Source organism: Nuphar pumila, chromosome 3 (genome assembly GCF_984573655.1).
Source record: "Nuphar pumila chromosome 3, dmNupPumi1.hap1.1, whole genome shotgun sequence".
In the NCBI taxonomy this organism is placed as follows: domain Eukaryota; kingdom Viridiplantae; phylum Streptophyta; class Magnoliopsida; order Nymphaeales; family Nymphaeaceae; genus Nuphar; species Nuphar pumila.
In genome coordinates, this window is record NC_143251.1 from 118118100 (window position 1) to 118139744 (window position 21645).

At 38.9% G+C, this 21645-nt stretch overlaps 1 protein-coding gene across 1 annotated transcript; it reads right to left on the minus strand.

The window, feature by feature from the left end:
• Positions 1-4285: 4285 nt before the first annotated feature.
• On the minus strand, positions 4286-14085 carry LOC149843442 (wax ester synthase/diacylglycerol acyltransferase 11-like). The gene is made up of 8 exons (XM_090001835.1): positions 13775-14085; positions 8795-9190; positions 8049-8222; positions 7442-7508; positions 6460-6563; positions 5561-5770; positions 5316-5453; positions 4286-4655 (listed from the first exon to the last, which is right to left on the minus strand). The coding sequence occupies exons 1-8, from the start codon at positions 13958-13960 to the stop codon at positions 4488-4490; spliced, it is 1443 nt and encodes a 480-aa protein (XP_089857961.1). The 5' UTR covers positions 13961-14085; the 3' UTR covers positions 4286-4487.
• Between the last annotated feature and the right edge of the window lie 7560 nt (positions 14086-21645).

Sequence of the window (21645 nt, forward strand, 5' to 3'; positions counted from 1 at the left end):
TCTCTGTCTCCCTGCGTGCGGCAACCTCGACCATCGCCGACGTCGGTCGATGCTGCTGGCGACCTTGCACGATAGCTGACCCTACCCTCTCTCTAGGTTGCGATGCAGCCAAGGCCGACAGACCATTCCACTCGCAGCAGCAGCCACCAACCGTTGGGAAAAAGGTAGGTTATTGCTATTCTTCTTCGTAGGTAGCTCGCATGCTCGGGGTGTGTTTGTGGGGGATCAAAAATCCTAAAATCAGGAGAGGGGGAGTTTTGTGACAATTGGGGATCATAGTAAATCCCACGCCGAAAACCCCAAATCCTTGATTTGGGGGTTTTAGATTTTTTTTTATGAAGGGGATGAGAGAAGGATATGTGGGTTGTCGGAAAACCCAAATCGACTGATTTGGGGGTTCCGACTGCTTTGAAAAAAAGAGGGTTTATTTTCAGTTAAGGGTTTATTTTCGATCTTTGCCAAGGGAGTTCGAAATCTGTTAAGAGCGCTTATCCTGTCGTGTATTTGGGTGTGAGGTTGTGGATCGAAGCATGTCTATTTCTCCTTGTCTAAACATATATTTCTGAATGGAAAGTTACTATTAGGTGTACCATTTAAAATTTGTTCTATCACTCACCCTACTTTACTTTGTTAATAAAGTTAGATAATTGTTGTGTACATTAAGTTATTTTGTTGAACATGCGACTGGATGAGTTGGTGTCTATCGATTGTTTTCTTTATGAGTTCCTACTGTTAATATTATGAGCATATTGGGATTCAATTGCTTAACGAGGAAACTTTTGTATGCAATGTCGTTGGTTGGTAGATAATACGTTCAGTCTCATTTGGTTCAATGCGTGTATGCATCACAGGTAGTTGGGAAAGATGCTTAAGAAAAAAACAAACAAACAAACATACGTGCTGTCAATTACACCTTTCACTTTCTATGATAGACTTTATAAAATAGTGATTATTTATGTTATGAATTTCCGAGAAATATTTATTTCAGCAGTATTGTCATTTAACATAAGTGATGTTGTGGGTGGGTGTATTGATATTTAGATTAAGCGTGTAAAACACATCTTTTATTTTTCTGCAAATGAGAATGCAAGTTGCTGACACGATAATTTGCTTTCATAAAGTTTTAATTCATGTAAAATCAATATATATATACTGGGTTAATTCAATCTTAATAACTCTAGTTGTTAATGGGTTCTAAACATATAGTCGCACATGTCAGCATGCTTACAGTTTCTGCATTTTCATACTGACTTGAGCTAGAGCTACATTTGATTTCGAAAGACTATTCAGGCTTGCGATATTTCTACCAATTAAGCTGTAAAATTTATTATATTAAAACATTTACTTTACAAGATGTTCAGGTGTTTATCGATTGAATAAACAAAAAAATGATATTTAAATGAAAATGGATGGAATGCTCACATGCCTAGCAAAGTTGTACAGTTTCCTTATATTCAAATGCCTATTAACTTGCAAGATCTCAAATGTCCCAATATATGATAATCTGTGCATATTATGAGGTTCAATAGCCTATTAGACTACATATTTTCTGACATGCTCAAATATCGGATAAGTTGTATAATTTCTGGAAAGTCTAAATGCGTGTGGTTACGGAGGAAGGTATATACAACTAGGCCACAAAACCTCCTAAATTGCACTGCATACTCTCTCATGGAAACAAATGGTTTTTGGTTGCTTGATAAGAACTTCCAGTACACGTCACCCTATGTTGGGACGTTGAAAGCTTAAAGACTAATTCTATGATGTGGCATTTTACCATATAAAATTTAAAGATGCAAATTATAAAGTGTGTACACATGGGTTATAACACACACGTATATTGTTGCCCGACTGGTTTAAAGGTACCGGGGCATCGGTGCTTCACACTTTAAAAGGTACTGAAGCACTCTAGGTAATAACCATAATATTGATGAAAAACTTAAATTTAAATTTTGTGCCTGAGTGGTTTAAAGGTACCAAGGCTTGTGTGCTTGACCGATTTAAAGACACTGAAGCACTCTGAGTGGGTTTGTGCAATGAATATGAAAAAAAATGGATGTATGTGTACCTTGGCAAAATGACTAAGGTTGGGAACTTACTACTATGTTAGTAGAAGGTAGATGGGGAAACACCCCCATACTTCGGGGAAATAATTAAATGAAAAGACTAACCCACTCATATTCGGGCTTACCTTGGAAAGGGTAGGTGGTACAAAACTCCGGGGACATGTGTTTAACTGTTTCGAGCTAAAGTCACTCGTTGGTCCACAGTCCTCGGAGTTAGGAGGGACCCAGACTACCAATATGTCCTAGGTGGTAGCTGAGTGTTCTTCTGCAGAAGTTAGAGATGCATCATGTTTTGGTTTTGGCCTTTGAGAGGTTCTCTCGGTCATTGGCAGCTCCCTTGGGATCTCAGTATCAGTTAGAATGTTCGGGTTAATAAAATATCCTTAAATAATATACCTCCGAACGTTTTCTTCTGTGATGGTTGCCTTGCCCCGTGTGTACCCGCGGGATAAGATAATATAAACACTATTTAGAACAGTTAGGTATCACAGTGACTGGAGATACTAGAGAGACATTTTCATACTCTTTCAGCATGTTTTATATTTTGAGCTTGTGATGAAACGAAATCCTGAAATATGTAGATATGAGATAATTGAATTCATGTTGTGAATGTTACATGGATGTTATGCATGTTAGTGTTATTGTTGTTGCAGAATATGCTTTAATTGCTTAATGCCTTACTTGCTTAATTTTGTGGTCGCATAAAATGTTTTACTTGTTTAATTATAACTATTGCATAATCTACTTACCTGCTTAGATATATGTCTGTCATTGTTGTTGCATAGACTTTATTACGTGCTTCTGTATAGGCTGAAAATCACACACCACACCCACATCACATACTTGACACATGATATACCTGCAAGAAAAAATACAGTAAATCCTACTTAGACAATTGTAGTCTAATTTCATTCAATTTACTATTTTACAGGTAAAGAATAGGGTTTATGAGCGGTTGCGGGATGAGGCATCGAATCAAGATTTTTGGATTTATTGTTCCGGGGATAGTTTGAGTTTCTTTTATGTTTTTTAAAACTCTGATGTCATTATTCTTTGATAGCGTAATGAAATAAACGTTTTGGCTTTCTCTCCACTGTAATGTTCCAGAATGTTTAACCCCATAATATTACTTGTTTCCGCTATTATAAAAAAAAATCCTCTTAAATTTGGGTTAAAATTTTGGGGTGTTACAACTTTAACCAATAAATACACACTTAGCCACCTAGAGAGAGAGAGCGAGAGAGAGAGGGACTCCTAACTTGTGATAAGTGACAAAAAGAAAGTTTACTAAAAACTAGGCTCTTTGATGTAGCAAGACATACAGGTAGCATAGTCATTTAAAAAAAATATAAGCGAATTAATTAGAGGTAATTAAATTGGGGTGATTTGATTAAACCCAGTTAAAACCTTTGGTGGGCATTTGCAAACTCTGAAACGTTTTGGGGGTGTCCGAAAATTTCCCATTTTTAATAGATCTATTTTTAAGGATGTGATCTACAAGTTTTGCTTCTATTTTTGAATAATTTGATTATGACATGTAAACAGGTTTTTTCAGGGCTTCAAAAATCAATGGCCCACAATGTACTAAAGTTTCAAGACTCAAAAAATCATATTTTTTAATCAAAATTACATGATTCAAGGTTTGATCCTTAGCAAACAAAGTATGCTGAATACATCTATATGGTCAGACTGAGTCTATAAAGCTTAAACCTATGATTTTCAGCTCAATAGTTTCATAGTGATTAATTAATTAACTAATACAATTAAGACTTGCTACTAGATAGTATTGCACTACTATTAGTTCCAGATATATATAAAATAAGAGAGAAAGACAGAGAGCTCAGATTAAAACTAGCTTCCACATTAAGTAATTGGTTTTCTAGAGATCCCTAGTTAGTCTACATTGGTGTAAGATAGAATTGATCATACACAGTTTCAATCCACTGCAAAGCTTCCTTGCATTAAAAAAAAAAATCCTGCCATACGTAGACTGCTGCCATGTGCAACACAATGAAGTTTACCTATCCACTATTTTTGAATTCTAAATAAACCCTTTAAATTTTGTGTATATGTGTGTGCAAGCATTATTGGATGTACGTATATGTTTTATATATATATATATATATATGTGTGTGTGTGTGTGTGTGTGTGTGTGCATAACTGACACAGTAGAATTTAGAGCATGGATGTTGGAATTTTAACATCTGCTATAAGGGATGATGGAAACATTTGCTCTTGATAAATGGATTTAGATACATTTCATCTTTGTGTTCTAATGTTTGCCGCTAAGCCACCACCTCTGCTTAATAGCTAAGCTTGGTGATAGCCCCCGTGGGACTAAGGAGCCAAGGCCACTCTGTTAAGAGTAGTACTCCCTACCAATTCCTGCTACCTGATCACTTTGAAATCACCTTTGTATTCTCATACCCATATCTTATCTTCTGATATTTTGTCCAGAGAATCCTTGATTAGTTTGAGGGCATCTACCATGTCTGAGCACAATTGTTGAGGGTCCGGGATAGCTTCTTCATCTACTGAAACAACCAACTTCACCTTGTTCACATAGCTCTGGAAGTGAATGGTCAATGCCTGTGAAAGATTGATTGGAGATCAGATAAAAAAGGGTTTCCTTCTATTTCATAATGAATGAAAGGTTTCTGTTTCTGTGTTTAAAAGTATGATCATATTTCTGAAGCTTAAGCTTTAATCTTGGGAAGAACATCCTATTCAATTTTCATAATGACTATGATGAGATGCCTGTGTCTATCTGGTTAAAATGACCAACATTTCAAGTTAAAGCTTCAAAAAAAGGAATGCATAGAAATAATCTAATTGTGTTAAAGTTAAAACAGACCAACATTAGCTTAGATATCGATTGATTTGATTGTTAATGCTAATTGTATAATACTTTTATTTATATAACAATGATTAGTCTAATTATTGTTGGTTGAGAACCAGACAATTGATCGTTTAATCAAGTTCCCAAATTGGTTGTTTCCTGCATTAATGCTGAGTTACAGCCTACTCGTTAGCTTAAAATGTTTCTCTATAAAAGCATGAAGGACTACTTATGCTGGCTCCAAAGAGGAGCTATTCCTGCATATTCATGTCTCGAAGGTAGTACCATTAGTAGTAACCATGAAACTCAGCAGGCAAATTTCTTAAAGCAGAAGATTACGCCCCTGAGGTTTGTTTGGCTCTGACTTCTAAGAACTATGAAACTTTGCATCAAAGAACAAATTTACTTACATGAGGGTGCCCATGTGAAGTGGGAGCAAGATAGACGATTGGATGGCCAAAGATCTCAACATCCTCAACTGGACCAACAATACTTGAGAAGGAAAATGTTGTGTTGGAGACTACTCGGTGAGATAGAGCAGTTACCATCTGTTTATCAAAATCACACAATTAAGGTTTGACTGATGCATTGCATGTTTCCGTGTATGTTTTCGTGTGTGATGTGGAGAGAGAGAGAGAGAGAGAGAGAGAGAGACCTTAAAGCCAAAGAGTCTAGATATTAGAACACCACCAACATATGTGAAGGGAGCTTCAAGGGACAGTTTCTTTCTGTCAGCTATGGCTTTGGCCTCTCGGACGTAATCTAGAGGGTGCTCATATCTCTTCATTGAGACGGGCATGATCACGTAGCCCAGTCGATTTCCCCACTGTCCTTTCTCGTTCCCCTTCATCATCTCAGCCAGCTCCTACATATCAAGTTCCCTGTTCATCATTAGTCTTTCACATTGAACCATTTGTTTGTTCAACTCGGTTCCTGATAAAACTGCCTTAGCCAAGTCCTATGTTGAACCACTAGAAGTATTCCAAACTCAAAACTCGATCTAATGGCCTTAGATTCATTCGCTTCATGTCACATGGACACGGGGTGAGGATAAAGGATATGATCATTTTTATGAAGTTTCCAATATGACATGTAAACAGATACTGAACAGTAGTCAAAGTGGAGAATCCATGTTACATATATAGCTCACTTCCCTGACCAACTTCATTTCACAAAGTGTTCTAGCAAAACCCTCCTGCAACCTGATAAATCCGACTCATTTTGCTCCCCTGGCCGACTTGGACCAAGTGACAACTTGACCAAGTTGCCCTGGGTCTGCAAGTTGTGCATCTATTGGCTCTATGTCTGATCTGTTTAAGTGGATCAGACTGGTAGCATTAATGTGCTCTCTGCTCATATATAGGATCAATGATCCACAAAGATCTGATGGTTCCTATTTATCAAAAATCGCAAACGGTTATGCATCCGTTTCACAATTCATACTTGAAGCAAGCAGTGCATGTTCAAGTTTGGTGGTCTAGATGCTGGATGCGTTGATGCTTCAGCAGAATGTGCTGTAATAAATTAAATAAGTAAATAAAATGCGACACTTACATGGAGCCCTGGTGTTGGCCTGGTATTGAAGAGCACAGAAGAACGGATCCGAATATTTGCAGGAATGCTTGTTTTTTCATCATCCACCACACCATTCTTCTTTGCTAGATTCAAAATGAAATTTTGAATTAAGATTTTCTTCAACTATGTTCTCAGAATAGGAACTAAGTGAATTCAAAGATTCTGTAAGCCAAGGCTCAGCTGCTAATGAGCTCAAGTTGGCTTGACATTGTTTGAGAGCCATGTCAATTTGGACAAGTCGATGAAGGAATCACAAACAATGTAATTGGCCCGGGTCTAAATCACCAGGACATAGATTGGGTCACTGGGATCCGAAGGGGATCTGGGCAGGCTAATTTGGTTCTGACCAGATCTGGCTGTAGCCCTGGTCATTAGAAAAACTAAAGATATAAAAGGTCTGAATCTTAATTTGAGTAGTCCAATTCAGGCAGGTAAGTGAGCTCATTGGCCAACATCTTAAATATATACAAGTTGGATACAGATCCAGGGGTAACTGGAATATGTAAACCAGCAAAATATGAAAACTGAGGTTTTCATAGATTTTTTTTAGTTTTTTTCTAAAATTTCACCGTCGGACTCTATCTAGATGCTTGGTTAAATAGAAACAGACTCTTAGTTCATCCTTGTATAAGAAGGATCTTTTAAGGCTTGAAAATCAACGGTTAATTTTTTTTGTAAATATTCAAGCATACAAAATCACATTTTGGTTCGATTATAATGAACCAATAGTTGATTCCAAGCAAATGGACCATGCCGAATGCATCTGCAGGGTTAGATTTGCAAAAAAAAAAACTATGAAAATCTCGGTTTATACTAGTTTACATATTTTGCTGGTTTACATATTCCAATTTCCCCATATCCAAGCTTGGAACCATGGCTCAAATACTAAAACCTTGGCCAAATTGGGTTGAGCCCCGGGCCAGTCCTAGTGCATTCAAGCTTCCTTATTGTCTATACTCACCATATCTTCTACTTAAGTACCGAACAAGTCCTGCAGAAGTTATTCCTAACATGACGTCATTAACCGTCTGCATAAACCAATCAGAAGCAAAGAAATCAGGTTTGTACTGTATCATAACGATACATGCCTTATCATAAGATACGGCTAGGGGTGGCAAAACCTGACAGGACCCGCCAACCCGCCTCTTAGGCAGGTTCGGGTTGGGCTTAAGCCAACCCGTTTAATAAACGGGTCGACCCACGTAACCCGTTTATTAAACGGGTCGGGTTCGGGTTGGGGGTATGCCAACCCGGCTGACCCATTTAATAAACGGGTTAGGTGGGCGGGTCAACCCGTCAACCCGACCCACCAACCTGACCCGTGAACCTGAGAACCCGTTTACCCGATTGACGGGTCATGTCGGGTTACCCGTTTATTAAACGGGCCGGGTTCGTGTTTGCCACAGCCGACCCGTTTAATAAACAGGTCGGGTTCGGGTTGAGGTATGCTGACCTGCCAACCCGTCAGGTCGACCCGCTAACCCGACAACCCGACACGATTGCCACCCCTAGATACGGCTATCTTTTTCACATTTTTTTTTATTGAAAATTTTCAAGTTATTTATTACCCCAGAGACAGCATTCTTCACCAGCTTGATGTCATCCAAACTGAGTGTTGTATGGACTATACGCTTTGGCCTGCGTCCTACTCCACTTGAGCCTTTGATTGGGCTCTCACAGTCCTTATAAAACAGAGCGGTTGCTCCAAATAGCAATATATCAATCAAGCTATACCATATCACCTGCAATCACCAACCAAAACCAAGTCACCCAAATATCGTTCTCAGAAATTCTCGTGATATTTTGCAATAATTTATTTTTCAGGGAAAATATCAGCATAAATTATAAAACAAAAATATAAATACAAATATTAGCAACATAAAAATCATTGCAAAAGTTTTTTTTTTTATTTGACTCATCACCGTGATAAAAACTTGATATTTTGGAAACAGAAGGCACAATGAAAATAACACATTTTTTTAGCATTATATATCGGCTGAATATTAGCTTTTACTGAATCCTCGCATCATATCCAGATCCAGAATCATAGCATGAGAACTGGGTCAGATCCGGATCCAAAAATAAAAGAGTTATTCAAATCTGGATCTATTATTGGATCAAACATGGCCAATTACATATCCAACCCACGTTTTCATTCCTAGACTCAAACCATAACTAGATCCAGAATTTCCAATACTAGATCGAAGTTGGATCCCAATGCACTGGGACACAAACTCCACAAACATCGGATCCGGTGTTGGGTCAAGGTTGTGCACAAAGAAAAACTGCATTAAAATAAATAAACAGAACGTACCAGCAGAAACATCCGCAGAGTCGCCAGGAATGAGAAGAAACCGGGTTTCTTCTCCGAGACTCTGGGTTTGGCTTCCGGTAAGGTGGGGAGCGACTCGGGATCGGAGACCTTCCTGGTGCAGGCAAGGAAGAGCGACATGAGCGAGATGCCGTCGCCCAGGGAATGGTGGATTCGAAAAACCGCCGTGGACTCGGCTTCTTTGGTTTTGACGTTGAGAAGGTGGATTTCCCACAGCGGTTTCGATCTGTCGAGCGGTATTCCGGTGAGTCTCGCAACGTACCTCTCCAGGAAGTCCTCCGGCAATTCCTCTCCCTCCTCCAACTGCGGTATCACGATATGGTCGTCGATGGATACTCGGGTCCGGACCCACTTCGGTGGGCCCACTTCCCCTTCAACCTGAGCAAATGCAACGTCATAAATCTCGGTATTGGGATTTTCCTTTTTTTTTTTCTTTTTTTTTAAGTATTGGGGTTTGGTTCGGATTCAAATGCTCTATTAACTATTTGATCAGACTCGGAAGAGGATTCCATATCCAATGAACTTAACGGGTCAGATTCAGGTTTAGGGTTAGAAGTGTATCCAATTAGCTTAAATAGCTAAACAGATCCAGATTCAGTATAACTAATAACCTCTTCCCGTCCGCATCCGAATCTGACTCCAAATCCAATTAAGCCAGATCAGATAAACTCAGATCCAAGTAGTGTCTATGTTGGAACCGAAATTGTTTGTGAGCCGCACTTAAATGGCAAAACTATCCATCTAACTAACCTGATCGGGGAAGGACTCCAACACCGACTGAATGGCAAAAGGCCCATTTTCTAAATACCCAAATCAGTTCCTGTTCCATTTCACTTAGAGGATGATTCGAGATTCAACGGTGAGGATTAATTCAACTGTCAGGTTCATCTCACAAATTCCTGCCTACAAAAGGCTCCGCTCATCTGGTAAGGGTGAATTGTGAATGTCACCAAGTTAACAGGACGTCACAAGTTTGAAACTCACAGTGACTGCCCTTGCCGTCGGGTCGAGGCTAGGCTCACTCCCTGGTTGATAGGGGGACCTCAAGGGTTTTACCAACCAGAGATCAGCCCATGTGAAGTTGGTGATGAGGAGTTATTGCAACTTCCCTCAACCGACTTTATAGCTAGGCCATCACTTTTTATATAATGGACATTCGGCGCACCCGGCTGATTAATACTATTGATATTTGATATAATGGACATTCGACATAAATGGCAAAAAAGTGATGCAAAATGAGAATCAAAATGGATTTTTCAACTCTTCTCAACGCGAGAAAATTTCTCTCTAGGAGAGTTTTTTTTTTTTTTTAAAGTATGTATTTTGATATTTTCAAGAAAAAGAAAATTTTGTGACCATCACTATCATCTTTTTCTCTCTTTTGTTTGAGACCCTCCCTTTCACTCACCACCACCACCACCACCACCCACCTTCTCACCACACTCACTCGCTCATCTTCATCTTCCTCCCACCCATTCATAAGGCTTTCGATTTTGGAAGGGTACCAGGCATCACCGGCACCCTTTCTGTCATCAATGGTGCTACCCTTTTTGCGACTGTTTCCACTAGGATCGCCTTCTCCATGCCTTAGTCGGTGGGCGACAGCTCCACCCTCCTCCTCTCTCTCATTTTTCTAAATTTGTTTTTATTTTATTTTTCTCGTGCATACAAACAAGTGAAAAAAATTCATTTTAAAAGATTATCATATCAAAACTTTCATAGACAATTTTTATTTTTCCTATGAAAAGTTTTCTTGCTTCCAAAAGTGCCCAAAATAGATCTCTCACAACTTAAAAGTAAATAGACAACATTAAATGGGGGGGGGTCTCACTCTCACCCAACGGCCGGCCAAAGATTAGGAAAGAAAATAAATTAACTATTTTTTAAGATCTTTACTCTGTGGATCCCACTCCCCACCAGCGTCATTTGGCAGCACGAAACAGAAAGAATTTATGATCTTAAGGGATGACGAGATTGAAAATTGAAAAGAAACAAAGGAAAGACGAGGCTGGACGCAAGGAATAATTATTGTAAAAAAAAATAGAATTTTTTTCTTGGTCATTTTTAGTTGATAATTACAAAAAAAAAACTTTTAAATTAATGAAACATTTATTTTGGATCCGGTTTTTGCGTGTCTTGAGGCTTGAAAAGCTGACTAAAATCACTAACTATATCTATTGGTAAAAATCTTTAGTTTAAGAACTCAGTCAAGATCAGCTGACCAAGTTGGTGTCCAACAAATGTCATCTTTTCTCGAATCCAACATTGGTGACCAAGATCAGCTGACCAATGTTGGTGATTTCAGTCAGAGCGCATCACATCAGATGCTGCTTTGGATGCCGTTCATTCATACGATAAAAAGAAGCCAGAACACCATGGATGGATAGGTTGATTCTTAGATGGGCTCTACAAATTGTTTCCTATTGTCTCGTATGAACAGTTTTATATTTTTTTTTTGCAAGTTGGGGTTGTTGAAAAATATGGTAGGACAAGATCTACAAAATAACCTATAAGCTTTATAAAAATTAAATATTATAAAGAATATTATCAATCGAGTATCAATAAGAGTATTATATGTTTGCAATTAAGTATAAAATGTTATTACTTTATTTTTATAAAAAATAAATAAATCTATTTTTTAGATATACATGTCAATGTAAATATAAAATTGTCATGATCAAAATAATATTTTAAATTAATATATATGATCATAAATAATCAATTAAAATATCTAAATTTATCTAAATAAATCAAATTTTAAACAATAGACAATTACAAATAAGAACAAACATCTAATCATAACCAACAATCATAAACAAAGTCAAGCAAATATGTCAAAACAAAAAATATTTGATTGTCATGCAATTTCGTTATAGTTTCTTGTTGTTTATGACGATGTAACCCTTAGAGAGAATCGGGTCAGCTCACCTACATGCAAAGCAAAACTTTGGGTTAATTGAGGACACGACCACTCAGCCTTTTTTATATAGGTTTCAGTCTTTTTAATTTAAAATTGTGATTATTTTCTATCTAATTGACAATGAGCACTTACCTACTAGGGTAAGATTGTAAATGAGTCGGATATGATATAGGATCGATCCAACACTAGATCCGACTTACAATAAGTGTGTCTGGTTCTAGATCCCGATCTGACTCACAACACATTACAGAATTCCCAAAGCTGATAAGACCATGACCCTTCAGCTACTGAATCCATAGAAAATGGGTCAAGTATATTACTTTTTATGTGAAATGGATAAAGCGGGTCTGTTCAGGTACATTTTCAATCCGGTTCTAAACCTGTTTATTCATCTAATTCCATTCAAGATCTGACTAAACCCTGCATTCTCTGTTCCTAATCCAACCGGGACTGAGATGTGGATTATCTAGATCCAACAATATGAGTTGGAACCGGATTGGAATTCTGGCCCGTTTGCGTCCTAGTTATACTCAGCCTGGTCCATATTGTCTATTTGGGTGTACCAGCTAGGTCCACCATCTATAGGCAGAAAACACAATGACAAAAGTTTAAATCAGAAAAGTGGCAGGGAAATTCTCTAAAGAAAATGGAATATTTAATTTCTTGTGTTTTTATCAGCAAAATACAAAAATATATTAATTAAATTTTTTTAAAAAGAAACAAAAAAGTACAAATTAATAGAATCATGGAATTTTTGTAAAAACAAGTAACACGATAATTTAGCCGTTTTTAAAACGGTGACCAAAATATCAACATTTTTTTCATTGTATTTTCAAAAACATCACCGATATTTGGCACTATGATAGACACCATCCTTTGACCGGTGGGCTAGCTGGTCAAACCGAACTAGGTGGACACATAAGGCATTTCCACGCAACACCAATGGTATAACAAAACTTTTCCAATTAAAAAAAAAGAAAAAAAATCCAGTGATGTCAGTCAAAATTAAGGGTGAACAACGGGCTGGCCTGGTTCTTAACGGGTTTAGTTTTGAAGAGCAGCCCATAACCCAGCCCAATGCGTCAATGTGAAGCTGGTCTGACCCGGCTTTGCCCGGCCAAAACCCAACTAGTTAGGTAAATAATAAATAATTAACAAGTTCTTGAGTACCAAACTAATTATCTTTTTAATTTTCATAAAATATATTAGTTAAAAGAGGTCCGGGTAGGCCTAAGAAGACATGGATGGAGGTGATAGGAAAGGATATGAATGCTTTGAACCTCACCGAGGACATGGCATTGGATAGAAATGACTGGAGGAGAAGGATTCATGTGGAAGACCCAGAATGATTTTCTTTTTTTGTTCATATCGCCGACCCCAATTGTTTTGGAATGAAGGCGCAGTTGTTGTTGTATACTGTTAATTAGGTAAATAATAATAATCATTAAGTAATTAAAAATTTTATATCATTAAAAATAAATACTTAGCTCAAGTTGGTCAAGTCAGCCCGGTACCCCGCTCAAGCCTAAAACCTTAACTCAAACCTGAACCACGACGGGCAGGGTCGGCTTAGCCCATGGGGGCCGCCCTGGCCCTTGCCCACCCCTAATCAAAAAATAAGCACTTCACTAAACCTCATTTCAAAAAATGTTAACAGTAATAATATAATAACATCACTAAAATAATAATAGCAACAATTTCTGAAGAGCGGACACAGAGGAACAAACAAAATGACGTTTGTTTTACTGGTTTTACACGAAACACAGGAAGCGGATCAGGTCATGCTGAATATGAGCGTTTTTGCTCATGCTGACATCATGGCCGTCCGATTTGCATTCTAAAAAGCTTAAAAGTCAACAAAACGACGTGGCATTCATCCAAAATGCAAACAGACGGCCACGATGTCCGCATGAGCAAAAACGCTCATGTTCAGCATGACCTGATCTGCGGCCTGCCCCGAAACACATAGTATGTGGCATCTCAAAAAAGTAAAAAAAAAAAAGCAAAAGGGAGAATCAGGAACTAGATAGTAAGTGAGGAACCAGGATGCTTGAGAAGCGTGGGTGGCGAACGAAGGTGCGGAGGAGGCCGGAGCGGACGGCGTCGACGTCGATGGGGCACCCGGCGCCGACGATAGTGAGAATGTAGGTGTCGAAGTTGGGTTGGGTGAAAAGGCGGGCGGCTGGGCTCAGCGGCTGATCTTCCACCTCCACTTCCCTCTCTCCCATCTTCTTCTTCTGGCGGGGAACTCTTCCCTGAGAGGCCGGTTCGGACACTTTGGTGTCCTCCTCAAATGAATTACAGAGAGAGAGAGAGAGAGAGAGAGGGTCCTGTTTGGTTGCTACGTACTAGCCTCTGAGTGATGACCCGGGGTCTTGATTTAGATATTTGAGAGAGAGGGAGAGAGAGAATGCCCGCTTGCTGGTCAATCAGATGGAGCGATTTATTTTTCTTTGTTTGGTTGGATTCTGAGGAAAACACGTCGCTCACGTTGATGGTGTACGTGTCATGTGCGTCATCGCTCGCCGAGACCTGCACTGGACCCCTTATGGAACGTCGGAAAGTGATTTCCCTGGAATTCTAGGTAGAACTTGCAAGAACCATGCATAGCCCGTTCCCCAGATTTTCCCCTACAACAGGATTCCTGGTGCTCCATTTATTTTACGTTGAGGATGGGAATGAAAAAAAGGCATTTTTCCCATCTTTGGGGCTTAACTTTTTGGTTAATGTTCAAGGTCGTGGGCAAGAGCATCCAATGCCAAGGTTTGACTTAGTGCTCAAGGTAAAAGAAAGTGAGTAGAGCATCCAATGCCCATGTCTGACTTGAGCACTCAAAGCCCACTCATTGTAGTATCCTAGTTTATAGGGATTTGTTTTTGTTGGTAGAGTCTCCAAAAATGGTATATGTGAGTTGTTTGTTTCCTAACTTTTAGCTTAGGTTTTCTATTTTCGTGTAAAGGCTTTGCCTTTTTAAATAACTATACTTCTTCATGTTAATATAGAGAGAAATCGTGAATGGCAATACTTTTGAAGTTTTACTTTTCAGCTGTTGTGTTATTTACCATTTCATGTGTTGTCATAACTGAGGCTGCTAAAACAAACTGACCAGCTCGTGACTAGCTTTGGTTTAGCTGGTAACCAACAGATCCATGAGCAGCTCGTTTAGCTTAAACGAGTCGAGTCCAAATACAAGGTGTTCAGGTCGGCTTGGTTCGAGAGAGAGTATATATATATAGTATTGATACGGTGCTCCGCAAGTACCTACTCCCACATGCTAGAAATTATGGTGGTAGGTTGTATCTTCTCAGGCAAACGTTATCCATGTAATCAATATAGTTTATTTGATAGAAATTATGTTTTGGATTATGTTTGTTGATATAAAAATAAGATCTTTTTAAGTCATGAAATTTTGATACATTCTCGGACTCCTTTTTATTAGTCCTTGGATCTTTTGAGATCTAATGGCTGTGATGCATTCAGAAATATGGTGGCATGCACTTTAAATAAGAATGCAACTACCTTTCCTAATTCTCAACTGACACCTTAAATGACTCTCCCTCTCACACACAAATAGATGCATGCGTGGATCTCTTTTGGTTGCGAGTCTTGTTTCTTTGCATTCTATCACAAATAGCTATCATAAATGGTTGTGGTCCTTGTTTCTATGAATATGATTATCATACCAGCATTTTTATAGAGGTATATTTGGTGCAGTATCCAATTCCAAATTAATGTTGATACAGTTCTCGAACAAAATGGCCAAACGTAAATTAAGATGCACACGATTAAGCAAATAAATGCTCCAAAATATAAGTGGTATATGGATTGATCTTATTAAGATGAATAAATGTTCCAAAATATATCATACATAGGTTTTGATCTGATTATGCATTGAAAATGGATACGAGTGAAGATAAATGTGATTATCCTTTCACTGAATCATTTCCATTTGCATCCCATTAGGATCCAGGATGGATATGAAAGTGGATGATCCTAAGTAGATCCATTATAACTTGTTCTTGGCCCTTCTGTGAAGATTGGTTCATAGGTTACACGATCCACTTTAATTCATTCTTGTAGGATACATAACCACACACATTGAGTCATCTCATGAACATATGTTGAAACCCGACCATGTTGTCACTTATCAAATGATAATTTTAAAAGAATTTTATGATAACCCAACAAAATTGTAAAAAAAAAATTGAAACTTTTTTATAAACTTATATGAGAAAACTATAAGTTGTGATTGTTTTTGCCTTGAGTCTTGTGAAAGTTGGTCACAAGATTGAGCTTGCCACCAACAATCACAACTACTTTCTCAGCTGTGATTGTTAGTCACCACCTGCGACCAAAGCAAACACCTTCTAAATTTTAAGGCATTTTTGTCAATGTTGCAAGAATGCAACTTCTCAAGAAAGAGAAAGTCGGGGGCCACACATTTATTGAATCCAAACTTACCAAAGGACTCTGTCGCAACTTAGCGACGGATCAGCGGCAGAAATTTTTCATCGCTACTCCATCGCTACTTGGCGACGGATTCGCGATGAAATTTTTTTCGACGCTAATTTTTCCCGTAAAACCCTAATGTGAGCCCCTTTCTTTTTCTTTCTGTTTCATCCCTCGCCTGTCGTCGGTCGCTCGTCGTTTGTCACCCGCCACCTGTCGACCTCCCTCTTTGACTCAATCCCCCTCTCTTTCGCTCTCATCATTTTTCGGTCGGTGAGCCCGGTTCGGCAACCCCCTTCCAATCGCACCATGTCTTCCTCTCCCGACTCTGGTCTCTCTTGTCTGCCGACACCAACGTAGACTCCTTTCAGGTAACCCCCGACTCCCCTCTCTCTTTCCTTTTTTGTCGGTTGGCGAGCCCCTTTCTTTCCCTCCGTTTCCTTTTTCGTCAGAGAGAGGATGATCCCCTTCCCCGACTCTCGGTCTTACGAGATGCGAGGGAGGAGCTCGCCCCCTACGTGATGCGAGGGAGAGGCTCAGCCCCCTCTCTGTTCTTTTTTCGCCAAGGAATGGCTGAGCCTCCTCCCTGTCTCCCTGTCTTACGGGATGCGAGGCAGGGGCTCAGCCCCCTCCCTGTTCTATTTTCGCCAAGGGGGATTGAGTCCCCTCCCTGTCTCCCTATCTTACAGAATGTGATGGAAGGGCTCGGCCCCCTCCCTGGGATTTTTTTGCCAGGGAGGGGCTGAGCCCCCTCCCTGTCTCCTTGTTTTACGGGATGCGAGGGAGGGGCTCGGCCCCCTCCTTATTCTTTTTTCGCCAGGGAGAGGCCGAGCCCCCTCCCTGTCGGCTCGGCCTCCTCCCTGTTCTTTTTTCGCCAGGGAGGGGTCGAGCCCTCTCTCTCTGTTTGCCTGTCTTACCGTCTCCCTCTCGCCAGTGGATTGCATTGTATTGTATTGTTTTGTATATTTATACTTTGCAGGTACGTAGTTTAGCTAATTGCACGATGCTTAGTGCTAAGCATCGCATGCGGTTAAAAATGCAATGCAAAAAAAAAAAATAAGAAAAAAATACAAAGGCAAAAGCAATGCAAATTGGGTAAATACCTGTGGTGAGTAAGTGATGCAAGTGCATCACAGGTTATTTAATTTTTTGGATGCAGTACTTTTCGGTTCACACACTCACTTGGTTGTGGATATCTAGGACTGCTTTGATGGAGTTCGAAGATCATGCTGAGCATGGTTTTAATATATGAAAATAGAAGTGTTCTTATTTTTGGAGTTCGGATTTCATGCTAGTCATGGTAGTAGTTAGCGGGATATTAGAGTGTATTTGTTGCAGGTACATGTTTGACATTGTTTTGATATAAATGATTTTAATGTATTATAATGTTTGATGTGACTGTATCCATGCTTGCATGAAGTTATTTTCAATTTGATTATGCCTTCCATGTGAAATTATATCATGAAAACATGCTTCAAATGAATGTATCATGTTATGAATGGGTTTGCACATGAAAATGAATGATAAGTTATCAATGCTTCAAATGAATGGTTTTGCACATAAAAATATTAAGTTATCAATACATGCATCATAGTTCTTGTGATTGAATGACATTATATATATATATATATATATATATATATATATATATATATATATATATATATATATATATGTGTGTGTGTGTGTGTGTGTGATATATCAAATCATTACATCCACTATGAATGCATGATAAAATAGATATTTTCTTCACCATAACATTCTTATGATTCTCTTTTAACTAGTTAGGATAATATATGTAACATCATAGCACTACAAGAAAAATGCTAATTAGCGACGAAAATTTGTGACGTATTTTTCTGTTTGCAAATTTATGATGAATTGGCGAGAGAAAGCTATTCATCACAAAAATTTTACTTATTTATGAAATTAGTGACAGATTAGCGATGAAATTTATTTTGTCTCACGATCTGTCGTAACTTAGCGACAGATCAATGGTAGAAATTTTCTATCGTTACCCCGTCGCCAAGTAACAACAGAATTTTTCTGTCGCTAATTTTCCCGTAAATTCCTAATTCGAGTCCCTTTCTTTCCCTTTCTGTTTCGTCTCCGCCGCACATCGCCCATTTCCCACCACCCGACGCCTGTCACCCATCGCCCACCACTCGACGCCCGTCGCTTGATGCCCGCCGACCTCCCCCTTCGGCTCAAGTAACCCCTGAATCCCCTCTCTCTTTCCTTTTTTGTCGACCGTTTCCTTTTTCGCCAGGGAGGGGCCAAGCCTCCCTGTCTTACGGGATGCGAGAGAGGGGCTCGACCCCCTTCTTGTGCTTTTTTGGCCGAGGAGGGGCCGAGACCCCTCCCTGTCTCCCTGTCTTACGGGATGCGCGGGAGGGGCTCACCCCCCTCCTCTATTTTTTTTTTTTTTTTTGCCAGGGAGGGTCTGAGCCCCCTACCTATTTTTTTTCTCTAGAAAGGGGTCGAGCCCCCTCCCTCTCTCCCTATCTTACGGGATGCGAGGGAGGGGCTCGGCCTCCATCCCCTGTTTTTTTTTTTTGCCAGGGAGGGGTCGAGCCCCCTCCTTGTTTTTTTTTCGCCAGGGAGAGGCCGAGCCCCCTCCCTATTTTTTTCGCCAGGGAGAGGCTGAGTCCCCTCCCTGTCTTACGGGATGCGAGGGAGGGACTCTGACCTCTCCCTGCTTTTTTTTCGCCAGGGAGGGGTCGAGCCTCCTCCCTGTATTGTTTTGTTTATTTATGCTTTATAGGTACGTTGCTTAGCTAATTACGCGATGCTTAGTGCTAAGCATCGCATGCGGCTAAAAATGCAATGCAAAAAGAAATAAAAAAAAATGCAAAGGCAAAAGCAATGCAAATCGGGTAAATACCCGTGGTGAGTAAGTGATGCAAGTGCATCACATGTTGATTAATTTCTTAGATGCAACATTTTTTTGTTTACACACTCACTTAGCTGTTTATATCTAGGACTGCTTTGATGGAGTTTGGAGATCATGCTGGGCATGATTTTAATATATGAAAATAGAAGTGTTTTTATTTTTTGAGTTCAGATTTCTTGCGAGGCATGGTAGTAGTTAGCGAGATATTAGAGTGTGTTTGTTGTAGGTACATGTTTGGCATTGTTTTGATATGAATGACTTAAATGTATTGCAATGTTTGATGTGTCTGTATACATACTTGCATGAAGTTATTTTCCATTTGATTATGTCTTCCATGTGAAATTGTATCATGAAAACATGCTTCAAATGAATGTATCATTTTATGGAATGTGATTTCATATTTCTAAATATCCTCGTGATGTGTATAAATATGATGTGATGGTGTTACACATGAAAATATTGAATTATCAATGCATGCATAATAGTTCAAGAAATTGCATTTTATGTTAAGCATGTTTGTGGTATAGAGGCAAAGAAAATTTAAGCATTATCTAAAACAAAAAAACATTTTTATTTGTTAGAATATGGTTCGTGGAGGTCACAGTGGTCGAGAACCAAGTGGAGGTCGTGGGACATCATTAGGTAAATGTCTTTGTGTTATATTTAAATATAGGCATTCATTATATTTTTGCTTATATGTTGATATAAACATTGTTACTTGATAATCGTCTTTATAGGATCCCAACTCAGTGATAGGCAGTCTCAGCCTTCGCCTTCACGCAATGCTTCGATAGGTATATCATTTAAATAATTGTATACTTGATTAGTTTACATGTGCATTGTGTGAATTTTTAACTCATTGTTCTGTAGGTCATGTTTCACCTACACATGACCCACCTACACCAGCTACTCATACACATCACGAGACAATGCTGGATGCAGGGTCTTCTATGAGTGACACACGATGACTTATTCAAATAGTGTATATCGATAGTCGACCGTAAGTATTTTATTGTCACTTGTCTAATACTTATCTTATAAATAATGTATATCGACAGTCGATTGTTAATGTGTACCAATTCATATGCAGTGTGAGGTTCGAGCAGTAAGAAGTAATACAAGAAATTAGAAAGTCACTACTCCAGCATCTTTCAGAACCGGTCGGGCAATGGAAAGAGTACCCGATAGAGGTATAGGATAGATTAATGTCCTCATTCATGGTATGCAATCGTTTATCATAACTAATGTGTTTCATATTTAATTTTTTGTTATACTCGTGTGTGCTAACCATCTAAAAGTATTTGTAGGCTTTTCATTGCTTCGCGACTGCGAACGAGGAGAAAGACTCGAGGGTAGTGTGGCAGAAGGTGGTTGCCAATCGATTTGCCAACATACTGCACAATATTAAGACTGTATAAAAAAAAACAACTAGTAGGATAGATAATCCGCTGTAGTGGAAGAGTCATGGGCCATCTACTATCAGGAGAGATTTATGGGAGGGCATGTGCGACAAGTGGGCGAGTAATAAATTTTGAAACTACTCAGCAAAGGCTGCACAAAATCGAGCGAAGAGGCCGCTGCCCATCTACACACAAGTGGATCTAGGACTTTTGGGAGCCACCAAAAAAAAATGGTAACTCATCAATATATATATATATATATTGTCAAATTTGTAAGTATTTATGCATACTTATTAATTGATTTTTTATCATTTAACATTACAGGAAGCAGAAAAAAGACACATTGTGCCTTACAAGGATGTATTTATTGAAACACATAAACGTAAGAGCACGGGAGATTTTGTATCAGAGAAGGCAAGAGCGATATCGGTATGTATTTATTGTATTAATAAATATTGTAATATATAAGTTACTATGAATTACGCTATCATAAACATTGTAATTCTTAATTATTAATTTATATTGTAATCGTTACTTTGTAAAAGTCATACGAGCAACAAATGATAGAGCGATATGGCGATGACTCCATTCAGCATTCGCTTTTTTATCCTGCAACATGGGTGACTACAACCAGTGAACCAAAAAGGGTTGTATGTTCGAACTTGGGAGTAACATGAACACCACAGCAGTCGTTGCCTCTTTTAGCCATGACTCTCAGAGTTCTCTCACTAGCATCAACTCCCAACGTTCGATTGACCCGGCTATGTCTTGGGATAGTGTATGTCAACATCTTGAGGACAAAATGCAGTACTTTTTAAATGAAGTCATTCACAACCTTGTCCATAATAAGTTGTGCAACTTTTTTCGGGACAGAAGAACTTCGTCTGCATTCAACATGAGCTCTGGTGCCCGTTAGGTAGAAAGATTAATGTCATTTGTTTCATGTCATTAGATTTCAAGCTAGTATATGCATAATTGAATACATATATGCCTGATTGCCTCACTATGAATTTTTTTGACACCTCTAGAACATATATATGCATGATTGATTCACTATACAATTTTTATGACACCCTTATAACACATATACTCATGGTTGAATCACTATGAATATTTTTTTACAACCTTACAACACATATATGCAAGATTTCATCACTATAAAAATTTTTTA